Raw genomic sequence first — 20,026 nt, 5'->3', positions numbered from 1 at the left:
TCTCGTCACGTGCTGGCCACGCTGCGGCTTCGGCGCAGAGGGTAGTAGCGAAGATGCAGTCGTTGTTGTTTCGTCTTTGGAGAGCGTCGGCGCTGGACATTGCCGCGCGCAACTTTTCTTGCCAGGAAAATGCTGAAGCAGAAGTAGACATGCTTTGCTAGCTGCGTACCGTGTCCATCTTTCCTATCTTCTCCTTGCTTCTGGGTGTCGCTGTCCCGGCATCATGTGCTCTCCTTCCCCCTCTCTATCTATATATCTTTAATCCTATCCTTTTAATCCCTCCTTACCCCCATTCCTCGTGAGGCACTGTGATGCAGAGTTTATGGGGCTCAATTTTACCTTCTTTTCTCTTTAAGAATCACATAAGCCGCGTGTGACATTTACTCGCTGCAAGGCAAACATGTGCAGAGGCGCATCACCAATTACTTCAATTAATATTGGATGCCCTGTGATTTGTGAATAAATGTAAGTCTTCTGAAACTTCCCCCTCGTGTGTTAGCTCAACGCACATGTGCCACTGAGTGCGGAGCCCTCCATTTACTTAATTCATTAATTCGAACGCCTTTTAATTCGAACAAATTTTTGAGCCCCTTCGAGTTCGAAATATTGAGATTCAACTGTAATACCCTGTGATATCCAGGGTGTTTTGCACTTTGTACGTTTTAGTTTTGTAGGGGCAAATCCTTCTTTACAGTGAGCAATCGCTTCTTTAAAAGTCTGCCACGAATTCTCCACTGTACCATATTTTTTCAAACAAAAGTTTTTAGATAAGTTTTGCAGACTTATGGGAATATGTATCATCATTGTGGGCATTTCGAGCTGTTACTAGCTGGTTTGCAACAAGCAGGACTACTCTAAATGTATAAAAATGAGTACACCTGTGTCTGCCTTTGTTCTTTCTCCTTCTATTGGGCTATCCATTATCTGAAGTAGAACCTACTAGATGTATGTTAATGAAAGCGTATAGATCAATTCATTGTTGCATACACTGTTAGACTCGGTAGTTCTAGGGCACAAATCAAATGGGAATCAGAGGCTCACTGTATCCTTTATGATAATCGGAAGGTGTGTTGGATGAAAAGCCACCTCTTTGCAAGTCTTTTCAAACAAAAATCTTTTTTAGTGAGACTTGTGTTAACAGAGCTATCAGCATTCTGATGTTGCTATGCCTTTGCAGCTTACATTTCATTTTCGTTTTTCCTACACTGTATGCTTTACACATAAGAAACAGTATCCACCATGACTATAAGGCAGTTGTAAACTATTTAAGGATCAAATTTAAGGATCAAAGAAGAAACAAGTGGTAGTTGAAGCATTCATTGCTATTTTGTCTGCATCAGCTTATGACTACTCAGAAAAAGTGGGTGTTGTGTGACATCATAGTGAAGTCACTCTGTGCCAAAGACTAAAAGGAGTAAAGTGGAAGAACTGCAGAACAATACCTAGCTAATGCAAGAGTGACCCAGCAGTTTCATTGATGTTGTGAACATTTCTGTATGTTAGGCACATTATATGATGAGGACGGGGTATTTTTTATCCAAATTTTTTGTTGTAGTCCTTTAAAATAACAAACCACACTGCTTTGATGAAAACATTTTTATGCTAAAAATTTCTACTTTTCACACTGCTCGGCATTCTTGAAAAACTTTTGACTGGAACTTGAAGGCGCTTGAAAGACCTTGAATTTTGTCCTTAAAAACACGTGCAAACTCTGACTGGTATAGTCATCAATGCTTAGCTTTTCGAGCAGTACTGATAATTCTGTTATCTACTATCCTGGGGCTATCCCAAGGTAGCCTAGAATGCAATATTTCACCTATGTCAGTCAGAGGAGCAATTGCCAGGTTTGTGCGAAGAAAAATAGTGCTCACGTGTAACGAATGTTGCTTCAATAGCATAGACCTTGGCTCTCCAAAAGAGCACTGATAGGCAAGTCTAAAGAAGTTGGGACATTGCATTTTGGAGGGCCCATGATGCATAACGAGTAAAAGTGCAAGTTATGCCAACAGTGTACTTTCTAAGTTAAAAATGTGTGCAAGTGCAACAGTAAAAATAACATGAAGTAGCCATTGAGATTTCATGGTGTGTGACGTATCCACAGCAACCGTAAAATTTATTGTGGAGGCCCTACATTTTTCCAAATATCAACAGTAAATCCAGACACACTTCTATAACACTGCTCATTATAGAGGTCTTGTTATTTGTATAATTGTATGTTTTCTGCCACAAGGTGGAGTTGAATTCCCCAATCAGTGTTGATTATTTTAATATTTCATTTTTTCTAGAGCAATTGATGAGTTCTGACATTTAAAGGAATACATTCTGTCACCTGTTGTGTACACTTTCTTTATGGGCTAGTAATGGGGGTCCTTTAAAAGTTGAAAAAGGAAAGCAGACTTTGAAGTCTAATTGTGAACTCCCAGCCAAAAGTACAAGGGTTATATTTGTTCCAGATTGCTAGAACGGTTTTGTCAGGAAAGTTGCACGAAGCCTTCATTGGGTCAGAATGACACGTGCTGGCATTTATTGTGAACTAAAATAGAGGACATTTTTTAATAGCATTTGGGGTCACTTACAGTACAAAGATGTATGTTTCCAGTGGTTGCATTTGTCTGTATTCTGTACTTCTTGATTGCTTTTGCACAGTAATAGTAACAAAAGTGCTGCTGATATTTCCATGTATGTAATACAACACATATCTGCAGTTTAAGACCATGTAAATGAAAGCCCATAAATATCTATACAGATCTGTACACGTGGCATCATTAGTGGTTTTTCAGATAGTGCAGGCGTCAAGTGTTCACCAGGAACTATCAAACTCGCGTAACTGACTCAGAGACACTCAGTAGAACAAATACTAGGTTCAGGTTTTTGAAGTCTTAGCCAGGTTTGAGGAGACAACCATTTATGAAGTTAAAATTTAACTGCAGTTTTTAATGTGTGCCATTGCCTTTTTTTAGATGCCATGTTTTAGGGTTTTTTTTGTGCACTTAAGAAAATATATAAGTGTGACTTTTTTGTATTTGGTTTATACTTTATTCCATCAGCTTGCTACCTCTTTGTCATGTTTCTTCATTTTCTTCTCCTGTGCTTCTCCTGTGCTCAGTCTACCAACTTTTCCATTAATTATAGTTTTTGGGGTTTATCTTCATAAAACCAGCATATGATTATGAGAGATGCCGTAGTGGAGGGCTCTGGAAATTTTGACTGCCCGGGGTTCTTTAATGTGCACCTACATCCAAGCGCACGGGCTTCACACATTTACGCTTCCACCGGAAATGCAACCACTGTGGCCAGGATTCCATCCCGCGACCTGTGGGTGAGCATCTGGGTGTCTTAGCCACCAGACCACTGTGGCGGGTCAACCTTTCCATATACAGAGGCATTAAGATGATGGCAAGTTATCATTAATTAATCAGTGTAAAGCTTGCCTGAGATGCTCTGCTGATCAGTACACAATTTGATGGCATGATTTCTTTCATAGCTGTTTAGAAGTTCACCAGCATAAGGATTTGCACTGTGATCTAGATGAAGATGTTAATGTAAAACAATGTGTTGTTCTCTTTGAAACATTTACAGCGGACATTATGCGAGAGATGGGTGCTGAGACAATCATAGCTGTTGACGTGGGCAGCCAGGACGACACTGACCTTACCAACTATGGCGACTGCTTGAGTGGCTGGTGGCTTCTTTTCAAACGCTGGAACCCTATTTCAAACACTGTCAAGGCACGAACCATTTATTTTTATATTTAATTATTTTTGTAAGCTGAAGCTCATTTGGATTTACAGTAATTTTTTTACTTCTCCTGTCAATAAGGGGTGAATCAAAAGTGTTGGACCTGCTTGCAAAAGAACAAGGTGTGAGTGTGTGTAGTAGCAAGTCCTTTTACCAACATCTTATTCCTAAACTGCTTCTGTTTTTGCTCACTTTAGTTAGTGCTAGTGATTCTGGAGGTTTGAAAGACAAAACTTGTCTCTCAAACATCCAGTGTCATGTGTGTCATGTGTGTTACTCGGGTGGATGTGTTAGTGTTTGCGAGAGTCAAGGTTGCGCTAAATATCTTACAAGAAAACTAATGAGGTTGAGCTGTGGTAACTGTTCGAATATAAGAGTTGACCCACAATTCAGGACAAAATTTTGTGCACAATAAATGAAAATATATAGCGAAAATTGGGAAGTATATGTGGGTAGGCATTGCAATAACAAGCTTTTTTCTGCAACACGTCGTCTTAGATTACTTGTCAGATGATAGGAAAGCAATTGTGTTTTTTTGTTTGCTGCATATGTTCTGTTTTATTGGCAGGTGTAACTGAGTATTATGCATGTAAATATTGAAGTCCCAAAGGCTGATTGTTTTGAAGGTGTAATACGGAGCCTCCTAAAAATGAAGTCTTCTCCTGACAAATGCAAGTTGTCATGCTAATGTTATAATGAAGGTACAGCAGGTGCGCTAAAAAAATGTTTGTATGATATCATGCACTTTGCATTCCTCACAGGACAAATGGTGAAATCAGTCGAGATGGGTCTGTAATACCAGGGGTGTATCCAGAAATATTTTTCCGGGTAACAAGAGGTTGCCTATTCAAAAAACACGCATCAAGTTGAGCGTAACTTTGGTCATGTTGAACAACCTGCCTGATGACTTTATCGAAATTAGTAGGGTTGAGTGTCGCGTGACATCATAAACTTCTGATGTGCTCTGCCTGGTGCATGAGTTATGGGTACACCGTTAATGGCCTGCATAAAGCTGATTGAAGTAGACATTTCATGGGATATAAAATGGGAAATACTGTGACAGAGGAGCTCCGTATTCTTAGCGAAGTATGGTTTTGGGATCAAGCACAAGCAAATAGTACGCTTACTTGAATTTAGAGAAATAAATACAGATATGCAGGCTGACTGATTTAGTACAAAGACTGATATCTTGAAGCAATGAGTGTGTGGGAAAAAAAATAAATGCAGTCAACAAGAACACAAAATTGAATAGAGGTGACATAGTTGTAAAATTGGTGCCTAAGAAGTGTATCCAGGTAACTTAAGGCCTCTATCTGAGATTTCCTAGGGAATTGCAGATGTTACTGTATAGTTAATCAATTAGTAAAGCTAAATTTCATCATTACTGGCCAAGGTTTCGAATAAGTGTTTGACAAACAAATATAGTGACTATAGCAGTAAAAATTGATGCTAACGCTTTGTTTAAAATCTTGGTTAAAAAAGGGTGCATAGTAAGTAACAAAGATAGTAAGCGGCAATGCTTTTTTTTGTGACAGTTATATGCTCAAAAAGCCTAACAGAAAAAAATACGGCCAGTTTTTTTTTAGTTTTCTTTTTGCTATTAACGGTGTCACAAAAGGGGGGGGGGGTGAAATAGGAGGTGCAAAAGTTACTTTTTTCTGTAAAGTAAGTTTACATGAAACATTCACTCCATTCCCAGATCCCAAGTTTGCCAGAGATCCAGTCACGCCTGGCATATGTGAGCTGTGTGAGGCAACTAGAGGAAGTGAAAACCAGTGACTATTGCACGTATGTGCGGCCTCCCATTGATCGCTACAAGACACTCCAGTTTGGCGCCTTCGATGAAATCATGGAGGTTGGTTATGTTCATGGCCGCACCCTCTTCGCTGGCATGAAGGCTGGTCAGCGCACACTTCGCTCAGTCCTCAATCTGGACAAGGCACGCTCTGTCCAGGCAAGTTTATATATTTATTACTCTTTCAATGCCAGGGTAAACCAGAGGTATCATTACTTTCTGCTAGTGTGCAGCATAATTTAAATGAAGCTGCATCATAGGCAAGATGACCTGGTTAGATACACAGGCTTAATCCTGGTCTTGACAGTTGCATTTTCAATGGAGGCAAAAGTGCTACAGGCTCTTGCAGTACTTATCAGATGCATTTGAAAGAACCCCTAATAGTTAAATTTCCAGAGTGTTTCACTATGGTGTGCTTCATAATATTGCAGTTTCGGTACGTATTCCAGGGTGTCTACCAACCTGAAAAAGTCAGCGAAGTTGGACCCTTATGGAAAAGTCATAGAAAAGTTGGGGAATTTCTGAAAAACCCAGCCAGGTCATGGAAACTGACAGCAGTTCTTTGCGACCGTCACAAAACTAAGCATTAACATTGATCAAAGCTTAAAAAGTCGCTCTTTAAATTGCAACTACGGTGAGCTGCTAGAAGGCGTCTGAAAAAAAAAATGACAGTGCATAACTGTTGCTTTTTAGTGTAAACGTAAAAGGATACACTGACCCATAGAACACAAAGTTTACTGACGTTTCAGCATGCGATATGGGAGGGAGCCTTGTTCACAATACAAGCCATAAAAAAGGCACAGCGTACTTAAGTACGCCCAAATACTAGACTAGGGCGAATAGTGCTTTTTTGGGGCGAAGTGAATAGCCCTCAAGGTCAAGCCATAAAAAAGGCACAGCGTACTTAAGTACGCCCAAATACTAGACTAGGGCGAATAGTGCTTTTTTGGGGCGAAGTGAATAGCCCTCAAGGTCGAAGAAATTCAAAGCGATTACGAATAGTTGCCAGTCGTGTAAAGAACAAGAGTGAACAGTTAAAAGGTCTAAGCCTTTATTTCCAAATTCGCAATGTAAGCGCTATCACACAGAATCTTTTGGCAATATATATTAAATAAAACTATTTGTAGACTAGGGGTAAATGGTGCTCTTCTAGCTGCGCCCTTTTACACAGGTGCTACTTACACACACATATTAGATAATATAAAACATGCACATAGAACATCACAAATTATTCGTAGACTAGGCATAAATGTAGGTGCTCCCTTCTACATACATATTAGTACATTGAAACCTCGTTATAATGTGATGGGATATAACGAAATGATGGATATACCTAAGTAAATGCAATTGTTCTTGAAAGCTATATTGAGAACCATACATTTTGAATCTCATTGTAACGAAGTAAAATTGACTGGTAAATGGATATAACGAACTAAATTAGTCTATCAAATAGTCTATAAAAAAATGACCGTAGTGTGTTAAGTATATCGTTTTCTGCGGAGTTTGAACCTCGTTCGGCACGGCTCTTTCAAAACTCTCGTGCCGACCTTGCAGCCACGCCCCGCGTGGCTGAAAGAGCCATCCTCACACAGCCAGCGGAAAGGATTGAGAAAGCGCTCAGCAGGTCACATGACCGAGAAGCGGTGCCGCGGTGCAAAGTGATTTCCCTCTCACTTGGCAATGACTGCGTCTCCGCTGCTACCCTCTGCATCGAGAAAGAAGGACTCTCCGCGACAGCTTTCTTTTTTTTCTCTCTCTCTCTCTGCATACGGCCTTGAAAAAAGGAGGGTCTCTACGTGCTGAGACGGAAAATGGAGAAGCGTGGCACAGGCGCGTCGCAGATTGGCATTTGAGAGAAAGCAAACAATCCGCCACAGTCTTTTCTTTACTTTTCTTCTTTTCCTTCTTCGCGCAGTGTTGAGAGAAGCCGCCATGGGATTGGGCATGGTGCTGAGAGCATTTTTGAAGCGCGGTATGTCGAATTAATCGTCGCAAGTGCTTGCGCATTCGAATTACAGAGCGTTTTCGCCCATTGAAATACACATAGCTTTGATGGGACCTCAGTGTGAGTTCGAATCAACCGGAAGTTCAAATAAAGCGTGTTCGAATTAATGCGATTAAACTGTGTTTATTTTCCGTCGCACGCGTGGTCCGGTAGCGGTACATCGGGCCGCAAGGCGGTTTCCTTCTTTGCATGCTTATAGGTGTGCGCCCATCTGAGCATACACTGCCACAAACTGTTATAATCGATATAACAAAATAATGGATATAACAAAATGAATGTGGCTCCCCTTCAACTTTCTTATAACGAGATTTGAGTGCAATTACTCTGAGATAATATGAAATACACACATAGAACATCACAGAAAGTCTTTCGAAAATATACATATTTCAACAAACAAGATATGCAATAAGGACCAGAAGCTCCGAAAACATTTGAAAGTCCTCTCAAAGTTTAAAGGTTACATCACGAAAAAAATATCGCAGCAGTAAAATCGCAGAAGTTCCTTGTTTCTGCTAACTGATTTAGAAACTCGGTATGCTTCAGATAAAAAACAAATCACAGGTAATCACATTCTTAAGGTGTCCCTTTCCAAAATTAAAATGAGTCGAAAGTTCTTATGCAAAAAAACTAGTTCTTTGACATGTTGCGGAAGAAGGTGCTCTCTTCTGCAGGTTACAATGGCACCCACTGTCGAGAATAATCTTTCACTTGTTGTTTGGGTAGTGGGTACTGACAGATACCTGCGAGCTATCTTCACAAGGAATGGGTGAAGGTGGCTGCCTGTGTGCTTCCACCATTCGAGTGGATTCTCACAGCAAGGAAAGAGGGGAGATCTCAGATAGCACTCAGCATCATCTTTGATGGAAGGACCAGACCTCTTAGAACCATCTGACGCAAACCTAGCAAAGGCCCCCCCCACAGAAGAATCTTGGGAGCTATCAGAACCAGTCTTATTCCGACTTGATGGTTCACAGTGCATCACTTCCAGTGTGCCCTCTGCTGCTTTGATGAGAAGAGTGCAGGCCCATTTCTTCTCGGCCCTTTCTGTGTAACAGACATCCTTAAGTCTTGGATCCAGCAACATCGCTAGAGTTGTATCTTCTGATGTCTTGACACGAGGAAACCGTGCCTTAATACTATGTGCCAGAGTTACAGCAATAGCCATCGACTCATCTGACTGAGCTGCGTATCGAGCTACAATTGAACACTGTTATATCGAACCTACATATATCGAACTCGTAAGTTATCCCCTTGTAATCCTTTTGTAAAGGTATAGAAATTTGCACGTTTATATTGAATGGTATTTTTACCCACCTTCGGATATATCGAACGCCGCCCGAGCTGAAATGTGCCGAAGTGCACCTTTCAGCTTGCGCCTGCCCCCCACCCCCACGATTTCTGTGGCAGCGCGGATCTGCGCGCGATTTGTTAGGTGTGTTTTGGCACACGCAGTGCCCGGCTAGCCTGGCGACCTCCGCGTGGCACCAGGCCTCCACCAAAATGCTAGAAAAAAGGTAAGGGCAAAAGTGCTCGGACTGCACAATCTCTAACTTGCCGAATGGCTTTTTTTTTTTTTTTTCGTTTCTCTTCTCTCTCCCTCATGCTTTCTTCACTTGCAGAGCAGGAACAAAAAAGCAGGCGTCCTCCTCCTCTCGGCTATTTTTTCTTTTATTTTCGTTGCTGTTTCGTGAGTTTTTATGAGCCAACCACAGCTCGCGCCTTTTGCAGTTGCCCTCGCAGGTTGCCATTGCCTTGCGAGCGCTTTGTTGCTTCCGCTGTCGCGTCGCTTACGTACCACTATCGTGTAGCTATGGCTAGCATCAAGAAGCACAAGACTCTTGACTTAGCGACCAAGTTGAAGTCTATTCAGCGTGTTGAGGCGGGTGAGAAATGTTCGACCGTCGCGAACGACTTCGGCATACCACAGAGCACTCTGAGTACCTTTACCTTGTTGAAAAACAAGGCAGATATTAAGGCAAAGGCGGCAGCGCAAAGAACGTTGGGAGCTTGTCATGTGCACGCTTCTGCCCACAGGAATGTAGAAAAGGCACTCTGTGCCTGGTTTTTCGAATTGCACACGAAGAACATTCCAGTGGATGGCCCAATGCTGATCGCCAAGACCTAATGGTTTGCCACTGCTCTCGGTGAAACAACTTCGCCAGCAACAATGGGTAGCTTCACCGATTTAGGAAGCGCTACAACATCGTTAGCGAAACCAACTCTGGCAAAAACGAAGCTGTCAGCATTTAGGACATCCAGCAGTGGGTGGCGAAGGAGTGGCTGGAAATCTCCGCAATTTTTTTTCCTGCGGAGATCTTCAATGCCTGGCAAGACGTGAAGATGGACACAATGGTCAACTGCTTCCGCAAGGCAGGCTTTAAGATAGCGGAACTTTTGGAAACCGGTGAAGACGACGAGCGCATAGATGGTGTGTTTCGTGAGTTGTCGTCCCACTTCCTGGCAGCAGTTCCACACGGAGTGTCTGCAGACAACTTCGTGGAAGCAGTCTACAATGTCCAGGACGACAGCTCATGTGACGAGGAGGATTGTGCGGACGAGATGCTGGCTACACGCGCGTACTCCGCCGCTGCAGTGGCGGCAGCGTTCGGCATCATTCGCTGTTGTATCGGCCACATGGTGGAAACTGCCGGGCTGTCGCAGCTGGACAGACTTGATACGATCGAGACTAGAGTCTTGAACATTTCAAAAACGAAGATGCAGGCCAAGATTAGCAATTTTTTTTTTAGGCAAATAAATCATTCTGTTGCGGCGTGTGTGCGGAATCAGTTGTTGTTTTTGAATGCGTCTTTTGTAGGTGATGATCTGCTACAAGTAAGCTCTCGGGGCCTCTATTTTTTATATCAAATTTTTTATATATCTTACTGATTCACGATCCCTTTTGAGTTCGATATATCCGTGTTCGACTGTAGTACGATGCAACTGAATGACTTAGGACAACGTGGGATACTTGTCCCCATATAGCTCTGTCGTGGCTTGGGAAAGTGGATCAATCATCTTCACAGCAGCAGTCATCAGCTTCCCTTCAGCCATAGTGAGGTTGTCTACCCCATCACACTCTGAGAGCTCCATGGTGATAGGCTTGCGAAGCTTAAGCAACCTAGACATCATCTCGTGCTTGCTATTCATCTTGCACAACTTCGAAGACATCCAGCTGCATTTCTCTTTGTACTTCCATAAGGCGCGCCCGAGCCTTTGGGCTTTTCTTGCGCGGCCAACGATAGCCCTAGCCTTTGCGCACAGTAGAGAAAATCCAGGTACCTCCCGTTTGACATCGCCCACACATAACTGCAGCAAGTGTCCGAAACATTTTATGCCCATCCAAGGCAACGAAGCAATTGCTGCCGTTATATGTAATAATGTACACTGGTACAATACCTTAGTCGGGAAGTGCCTACTCGTTCATCACGCTTTTTAGAAAGGCCACCAAATTTCTAGCTGTGTGAGCGTTTGCCACTTCTGTACATGCGAGCGCATGCGCGCGCTGTTGAAATGAGCTGTCCTTCACGTGGCATGTCACCAACAAGTAGATTTCATTAGCATGTGATGTCCAACCGTTCGTTCTAATTGAAATGGCCTCTACTTCGCTGTCAATCACCGCCTGAAGTTTGTCCATCAAGCTCCACTTCTTGGAAGCGTAGAGCTCGGGTATTATTGCTGTTCAAAGCGTTGTTCGCGACGGCACGACGTACTCGGGTACAGCTGCGTTCAGAATGGCCAGGAAGCCCGGCTCCTCAACCACACTATAAAAATGCATCCCGCGCACCACAAATCTAGCAATTGCCTTCGTCATTTCCTGTGCTTTTTGCATTGTAGACTTCAGTTGGGGCTTAAAACGGTCAGCTACCAAAGTTTGTAGAACAATAGGCTTAGTGAGCATGGCACACTTCGAGCTTTGCCATGCACAGCGTTCCTTTTCATATGCCTTAAAGTCATCCGGGAGCCTCTGCAAGTGCATCACCAAAGTAGTAGTCGGCCTCTTTAGGATGGCGTGACACTTGATACATTGTGCTTCTTGGCTTGGTGGCACTTTGACGAACAACTTCCATATCGAGTTCGCACGTTTCAGGGCGGCGGCCATGTCAGCGTTGGACATGTCGAGAGTGTTTGTGCGAGTGCCTGTCGAAATAATGAACAACGAATGAGGGCGAGGCCTGCCGAGGGGTCGGCGACGTGAGAAATTGCGTGATCTTGGCGCAACTGGTCATTGGCTCTATGCGGCTACATGACGTAATGTTCACCCCCTCGTTCACTTCTCTCTGCAAAGACACAGCCTTTAAGATCCGTATCGAGAACATGGCGTTTATTACGTTATCGGTTGTAAATTAGCTTGCAAAAGTTTGCTTTTTCGTTGGCGTAGATTCGTCGTCATCATTAGTCGGTGGAGATGTATTGATTTTTTTGTTGTTCAGGCTACGCCACGCGTTGAGCCCAGTCGGCCCGATAAGTATCGCCATGGCACAGCAGTATCATTCAGCTATATTGCACAGCCGTATCGAGCCGTATTGTCATCGCACAGTGGAGCTCAACGCGACTCACTCTGGTTGTGTTGTGTGCTTCCTTCTGCGCTTGCGATGGAATTGAATACTATAAATTACATTTTTGTGGATGACCTCGTCCTCAACTAAGCAGTTTTACCTGTCAACTAGATCATTGCTAAGGGTGCCAATGCGTTTACAGTTAAACCTGGGTATAATGAAATTGATAAATTCCCAGAAAAATTTGTTTTAAAGAGCATTTCGCTATATGCAAGCTCGGTACGAAAATTTGGAAAATAAACGTGCAAATTAAACAAAAAGAGGACTTAAGGCAAAGCTAACCCAAGACACTCATTTTACTGTAAAATACTGCATTATTATTGCGATAGCAATTATATGGACGCTCTCGGCGGGTTTATGCCATCACCGCCATGTTCTGTAACAAGTCCAAATTGATAACATGCCCTCGTACATCGTAACTTTCACGAGCGGGCAAAAGCACGTGAGCACTGCTGAAGCAGAAGTCAGATCAGTCAACTTATCTGTATCGCCTGGAAAGTGGAGATAACATCTCCCGCGTGTTAGAACTGCTGTTAAATGCTCAAACAGAAAGTAAACCACCCGCCTTGAACGAGCATGAAACAACACTGAGAGGGGCAATGGAAATCGCTCGAGTAGTAATAATGAACTTGGATTATAAGGGCGGTCACGATCGCTGGTGCACTTCCTATCTCAGCGAGTATCAGTGCGGTTTCAACATGAAGGGACTGTGTGAAAAAAGCGCTTTTCCCTGGAGTGGCTGTATTTGCTCACACCAGCGTTTTGTAGGAGTTCTGCAATATCAGATTCAAAAGAGTTGGCTGCCAGCCTTACTTCTTACAACATTACAATTTTTTGCCATCGCGTTCATTGCCTTTCATTCAACGTGCCGTCGTGCTGTTGCCAGAATTAATAGGCTAATCGCGAAAGCTACCAGCCTGCGAACTCGCAGCACAAGACAGAAGCGCGTGACGAGTCGACCTCCAAATATCTATCATCACCGTGGTCTCGGGGGAGAGTTTTCATCAGCGCCTAATGTGACATCCCCTCAGGGGTGACAACACAGTTGTCCGAAATTAACAAAAGTCAAAGTTTCGCCGCAAGGGCGAAGCAATGCGATAGCAACAACTTGGAATTAACGCTGAGAACTGCAAGCAGATTGAAACAGGCAGCACGTTGCTCGCGCACAAATGATGCACGAAAACAACATACCCAGAACGAGAGTGAACTGAGAATGTTTAATGCTGGACACTTGACGCGCTGTTTAAACAAAAATGAGGCACGAAACATAATCACAGGTACAGATATGAGTGCGAACCAACAATGTGTCCCAGTTGTTACTTCGCTGGGTTTGAAAAGTGCACTCTTTTCGCAGACGGCGCCTGTCTTGCGAGCGAAGTGATCTTTGTGCACCCAGCAACTAAACACAATCGTTCCGGTCAAAGTCGAAGGCGCGCAATTCTCTTCACCGAAGGATACGCGCACTCACAAGCATCTAACCACCCCTCCCCCATTCGTGGGGCAAAGTACGCGTGGGAAATAAGCGCGCATCGGCGCATCGTGGTGACTAACTAGGTGCCGTACGCGAGTGGTTTTTTTTTCCTTTTCTTTCTGGAAAATAAACGATGACCACCTAATGAAAACGTGGGAGGGCAAGCTCGTTCTCGAGGACCTGGAAGACCAGTGACAACTTGTCGCCAGGGCCAAGAGAGCAGTCAAAGCCAGAGGGTTCCTAGAATAGAGAACCCTCTCATTTTGGGGTAATACCGGGCTTCGCTTGGAACACTGTGTCTAAATAAACGTGTATTTGTCTCTCTTCTCAAGTTTTCATTTATGTGAATGGTAGCGGCGACGACAAAAAACCAGTTGAGACTGTCCATGTAATTGCTATCTCAATAATAAAAAAAAGCAAAGCTGAACGTCATCGGGGGCCCCACTATGCACGCGCCATGGCGTCGAAAACGAAGAGCGAACGACACGAACACAGCGGAAAACTATTTGGTAAAGCGCCCTCCATGTGCAGCGTGGCCCCGCATGTGACGCTGACTCAAAGCGTGGCACTGCCAATGCACAAAAGTACTTTTTTTTTATTTTGGTTTGGAGTATGGGGGGGGGGGGCACACACTTGCGCACTCCGGCTTGTAGGTTGCTGGCCCGCCTCGCGCTCACCCACCTGTGTCCAATAACAAGCGATCACTCTCTCCTGGTGTGTCATGCGCGCCGCCGCCGCTTCGTCGACGGCGGGGCAGCCATGGAAGATGCTCGCCCGTACCAAAATGCGGAATAAGATTCCTAGATTGTTCGTGGGGAAAATTCGTTATATCAAGGTTGTCTCCCACTGTTACATTGTTACATAGAGGTCGCGAATACATGTGCTTCTATGGAGCAACAGCGAGGAATAGAAAGACTTCGTTATATCAAAGAATTTGTTATATGGTGGTTTGTTATGAGCAGGTTTAACTGTACTAGTGACGAACTTCAGTGTTCGACGATTGCTTTCGGGTTACTGTCGTGAGGCATGCGACTGTCTATATATTAAGGGTGTCTACCAACCCGGAAAACCTGGAAAAGTCAGGAAATTTGGACCCTTTTGGAAAAGTCATAGAAATACCCCGACTTTTTCATAACTTTTCCGAAAGGAAAAGTCGGGGTATTTCTGAAAAATCTGGCCTGGTCGTGGAAACTGACTGTAGCCTGTGCGACCATCACAAAAATAAGCATTACCATAGATCAAAGTATAAACCGACTCCTTCGGCTGCAACTATAGTGAACCGCTAAAAGCTGTGTGAAAAAAAAAAAAAAAGCTGTGCGCAACTGTTGCTTCATAGTAAAGATTCGAAAGGATACACCTGCAAAAAGATTACAAAGTTTACTGACATTATGGCACTCACTACGGGAGCCTCGTTCACAAGAATAGCCATAAGAAAGGCACAGCGTTAAACTACAGTTTTCTTACTTTAAGACTCTCACCTGTATATTTGTTTTTGTGTATCTTGTAACTTTTTTTTTAAAACAATGAACTAAAAATTAAAAAATCAAATGAAGTACGCCTAAGTACATCACGTAAGCATTGGAAGTACATTGTTGGAAGTGTCCCATTTCTCCTGTTCAGCATATGTGCAGTTGTCTGCATGTGCTAGTATATGAGGTGCAGGCATGATGCAAACTGTTCTTTGGCCAGAACACATGTACTTGACTAGTCAATTCGGTGGCCTATAGATTCCACGTGTTTAGCGAGGGCATATGAAGGTACGCATAGTTTCCCGACATTATATTCATGTCATTTATCTCTTTCCTTGAAATCAGTGGTCTCACCGATGTACTGGTTGTTGCAATCGTGGCAGCCTAAAGTAAAAAAGACAGTGGAGATTTCCGCTTGGAAACTTGTCCTTCACATTGTCTAAAGCGTTCCTTAGCTTCTATGTTGGTACATGCACTATGTTTATGCCTATTGCTTCTACATATCACACAGCATATGTTACTTTCGCACCAGACATAATTCAGTTCTGCATGTTTGTCTTGACCATGATTTGGCTCAGCTTGAAGGCCTTCTGGTTCGGCTAGGATTGCCATTAGCAGAGGCTTGTCGGGCTATGTCATGCCTTTTATTATTATTATTATTACTGTCGTCATTATTATTGGCGATTCAACTGCAAACGTCCTCAGCTACACTTATAGCTGGTAGCTCACGTTTTAAGGGTAGAGTTGGGTGACTCCATTGAAATTTCTCATTTCAATTTCTTGAGATGGTATTATGAAATCTGTGATTATTTTTAGCTTTATATCCATATAAGAGTACACAAATGAAGGTAAGCCGCTGGCATCTGTGATAAATCTGTGAAATCTAGGGAGCTGTTGCACCCTCAGATTCCTTCTTGCCAGCACATGTTCAAATGTCACCTCTTTAAATGCTACCCCTAGTTTTCATTGCAGGCATCTGAGGACTTTGTGGAACTCTAAGCGTCAGAGCCCAGATAAATAAAACATCAACATGCATGTGCTCGTTGTGGAAAAAGAAAAGAATGAAAGAAAGAAAACTATGGGGTGAGGCTCCGTTGTTGCGACGTTGTTTGTCATAGTTCAATGCAAGGTGCACAGAATACGCGAGTAGTAGTGTTTTTTTTTTCCAGAAAAGTATATACTAGAGGTGTGAAACTTAGGTGGGGATGCAAATCAATAGTAAATACAGCAATCTATGTCGCATCAGATCCAATTCAATCTGCATCCTAAATAGTTATGTCAGTAAATATACATCAATCTGATCCAATCTACATCCTAAGCGACCTGGGCGGTAACCATTATACTGAACTAGAATATATTCCAGTGGTGGAACCGACTGGGCTCCGGTGTCCTGCTTTCACACAGATGTCACGAGATGGTGCCACTTCTACGTTTTCTAGCAGCTTTGGCTGCATTGTAAGACTGTCTTGGGCTCCTTTAAACTTTTAGCTGCTGCTAATTTTAACTAGTGTGTTTGCTTTCTGGTTCTTCCAAACATTAAGCAGCCAACTTGCTCACTCTCTGGCTGGGAGGTTTCATTTTGGCCAGATATAAACATATTTTTCCATATTTACCGCACATGCTCAAAACATTCTGAGCGTTTGTGGTACATTTACTTATTTTATAGGAGCGCCTGATTTTTTCCTGTCACTCGAGGGTCTGTTTCCAGTGCACAATGTTTTCCAAGCAGGCGTAAGGGTCATGGGATTTGCTTCAAATCATCATGGAAAACCTGTAAATATTGGGGAATTTCGGAAAGCAAGTTGGTAGACACCCTGTATATATAGCAAGCCACAGTGGTCCCGCATCTGCGGTGCACTATCGCTCGGGAACGCTGACAGATCCGGTGATAATCTCGTGATAGTATCGCCAGTGATGCTTACAATGCGTCGGCCGTGCTGGCACTACTTTTTGTACCACCCGGGCAAGATTAAACCCACTACATAATGTGATAGGCGTTTTTTAGGTGTAAGCTTTGAAACTAAATTCTTTCCTATTAAATATTTTCTTGTTTTTTTTCTCTGTCTTTCGGATTTTGCATTTCTCGACGGGCTCTCACGTTCATCTTTAAGGTCCTTACATAAACGTATCAATGAGTTTCTACTGTACTAGCACACGTTTTTTATATTCATTCACCTCGAATGCTTCAAAAAAAAAAAAAGAATAGTTCCAAATTCGAGTCGAAGCGAATTCGGATACCGTACTATTCGTTTGAATATTCGAAGCGTTCGAGTATTCGCACAAGCTTACTCAACACATTACGTAAGTAGTGAGATTACATTGTAAGAAGCATCCCGTCACTCCTGTTCGGCTTATGTAAAGTTTGCTGTATCTGGATTCTAGGTGCAGGAATGATGCAAGCTTCTTTTAAATGTGGAGCATTTTCTAGTCGCACCTACTCGTAAAAACGGCTTCGGTGGTGCTGTCTACACCCCTACAGCGCATGCTCGGATCTCACGCGTCGCTTACACACTTGCGAAATGCACCACGGATGCGAAATGCACCACGGATGACCCACAGCCTTTTGCTGGGAAGTCACAACTGCAGGGGCAAATTTCTCCACCAAATCTGGTGGCAGTCTAGCAACTGAAATATGCAACGCCAAACAGAACCTTGCCTACTTCAGTAAGCCTACATATGTGACGTAAGCAGCGAGCGTACATTACCAGAAGTGTCCCATCACTCCTGTTCAGCGTATGTGCAGTCGTCTGTATTTGGATTCCAGGTGCAGGCAATACAAGATTTTTTTAAATGCAGAGCATTTTATAGTTGCACCTACTCGCAAATGTTTACACCCCTACTGCGCACGCTCGCGTTTCGTGCCAACTACCACTATCTCGCCTTGCAAGGCTGATGCAGACTCGTCTGCTCACAAAAACCAACTGTTTGCGCTGACTGACCACCCCGTATATGTAGGCACTAGATTGGACGTTCAGGGCGTCTTTACTTGGCTTTCGCTTGACTTGACACTTTGCTTGACTCAAGTAGATGCGATGGAAGCAACAGCACCTTCAATCAGTAGTGGGGCACAACCCAACATCACTGTCTTACCACTTGTTGAAGGCAACACTTCTCCTTTATTCAATAAATATGAATAATAAAGATGAAATAACAATTAAGCATTCCCAAACCTTACCCAATTACGCAACATTCACGCAATACCCACACTACTCCGTGCCGCATTTACTCTAGCCCCCCCCCCCCTCCCCCGTCGGAAAATGCGGGTTTTTTCTTTGTCCAGAACACACGGCTTTTACAAGTCTACCGTATTTACTCGATTCTACCGCGCCCTCGATTGTAACGCGCACCCGATTTCCACCGCGAAAAAAAAAAAAAAAGGTAAGACATTGATTGCAACGTGCACCCATTTTCCTCGCTGGCCCGCACGATCACACCACTCGAAAAAACGACTCCTTTTGTGAGCGTCTTCCATTTAAATATGAGGTACGAGCGAAGCTTGTGCTCATCTGACGTGTAACAGAGCATTGCCGTCACTGTAGTTTTACCGTGGACCGATGTCAGCACATGAACTTGCTTCGCCCCCTTCTTCGCGACGGTTGTGGTGCCAGGCATGTCGAAGTAAAGAGGCGTGTGATCGGCATTCTCTATTTGCCCAAGCAGGGAGCCGTTGTTGTGCCACAAGTTGAGGACGAACCTCTGAAAACTGTGAAGCTTTTTATCGTACTCCTCCGCAAAACTTTTCGCATATGCATGTTCCCCTTCGGAAGAAAAAGCCTTTCCTCTTCATAAAGTTAGTTAGCCAGCACCTGCTCGCTTTAAACTGGCTCCGCATTAGACTTTTTTCTAAGACTAATTGCATAACCCGCACTTGGAGCAGTTCTGTCATCACGGGCCGCTGTGCCGCTCGCTGCTCAAGCACACTCACCGAGCAGCTCTTTAATTTGCGGAAACCGACCCTGCTGTGGTCCACTGAAGACTTTGCGTGAAGCTTTGCTGTCGACAATCTTTTGCTTTAGTTTCCGCCGGTCCTGCACGCACGTTTCGGGAACTCCGAACGACCGCGATGTGGCTCGATTTCCGTCCGTTTCTGCACACGCGATGACTTTTCTTTTAAAAGCGGCATCGTGGTGCACTCGAGTTTTTGGAGTCAGCCCTTCCACGCCGTTGATGCTAATGCACTACTAGATGACGAACTCCTCAGCACACGTACAAAGTGCCGCACATGGGAAACACATAGGCAGAAATGGCCGACGCGTCATGCCGACGCACGTAGGGGGCGGCCATTTTGGATTTGCCAATGGCAATAGATTCACCATAATTTTTTTGTTCGTACTCGATTCTAACGCGCATGCGTTTTATGAACCCGCTTAACCGGAAAAAAGGTGCGCGTTACATTCGAGTAATTACGGTATTTGGTGGTCTGTAGATTCCGAGTGTTCAGCGAAGGCAGCCGAGGTGACGCGTCATTTTGTGGCGTCATGTTTGTGTTCTTTTCTCTTTTCTTGAAATCACCAGTTTCAATGATCTACTGGTTGTCACAATTGTGGCAGCCTATGGCATAAACAAGACCAAGGAGATCTCCGCTCGGTAACTTGTCCTTCACATTGGCTAAAGCATTCCTTAGCTTTCATGTTGATACATGCACTATTTTGATGTCTGTCGCTTCTATATATCACACGGCATATCTGACTTTCAAACCACAATATTACTCGCACCTGTAAATTCATGCATGTTTGTCTAGCCACGATTTAAACTTGGTTTGAAGGCAGTCTGGTTTGTATAGTCTAAAACTGCCATCAGCAGAAGCGTGCTGGGCTACTCATGCCTATTATTATTATTATTATTATTATTATTATTATTATTATTATTATTATTATCACTGGTGATGCAACAGCAAACGGCCCCAACTACACACAGACCGGACCTACATCGTAGGTCCGGTCTGTCTTGGCCATTTCTTGCCAATGGTCAAAATAACCTAATAGACGCCCG

At 43.6% G+C, this 20,026-nt stretch overlaps 1 protein-coding gene across 4 annotated transcripts in view; it reads left to right on the top strand.

The window, feature by feature from the left end:
• The window catches only part of sws (patatin like phospholipase domain containing sws), a 275,614-nt gene that overhangs the window by 237,835 nt on the left and 17,753 nt on the right, over positions 1-20,026 (top strand). For all 4 annotated transcript variants that reach the window (XM_037414017.2, XM_075879135.1, XM_075879134.1 and 1 more), the window contains 2 exons: positions 3,580-3,728; positions 5,438-5,692. In XM_037414017.2, coding sequence (XP_037269914.1) covers positions 3,580-3,728; positions 5,438-5,692 — 404 coding nt within the window. The remainder of the gene's footprint in view (positions 1-3,579; positions 3,729-5,437; positions 5,693-20,026) is intronic.

This window comes from Rhipicephalus microplus, chromosome X (genome assembly GCF_043290135.1).
Source record: "Rhipicephalus microplus isolate Deutch F79 chromosome X, USDA_Rmic, whole genome shotgun sequence".
Taxonomy (NCBI): Eukaryota; Metazoa; Arthropoda; class Arachnida; order Ixodida; family Ixodidae; genus Rhipicephalus; species Rhipicephalus microplus.
This window is presented reverse-complemented; position numbering and strand designations above follow the sequence as displayed.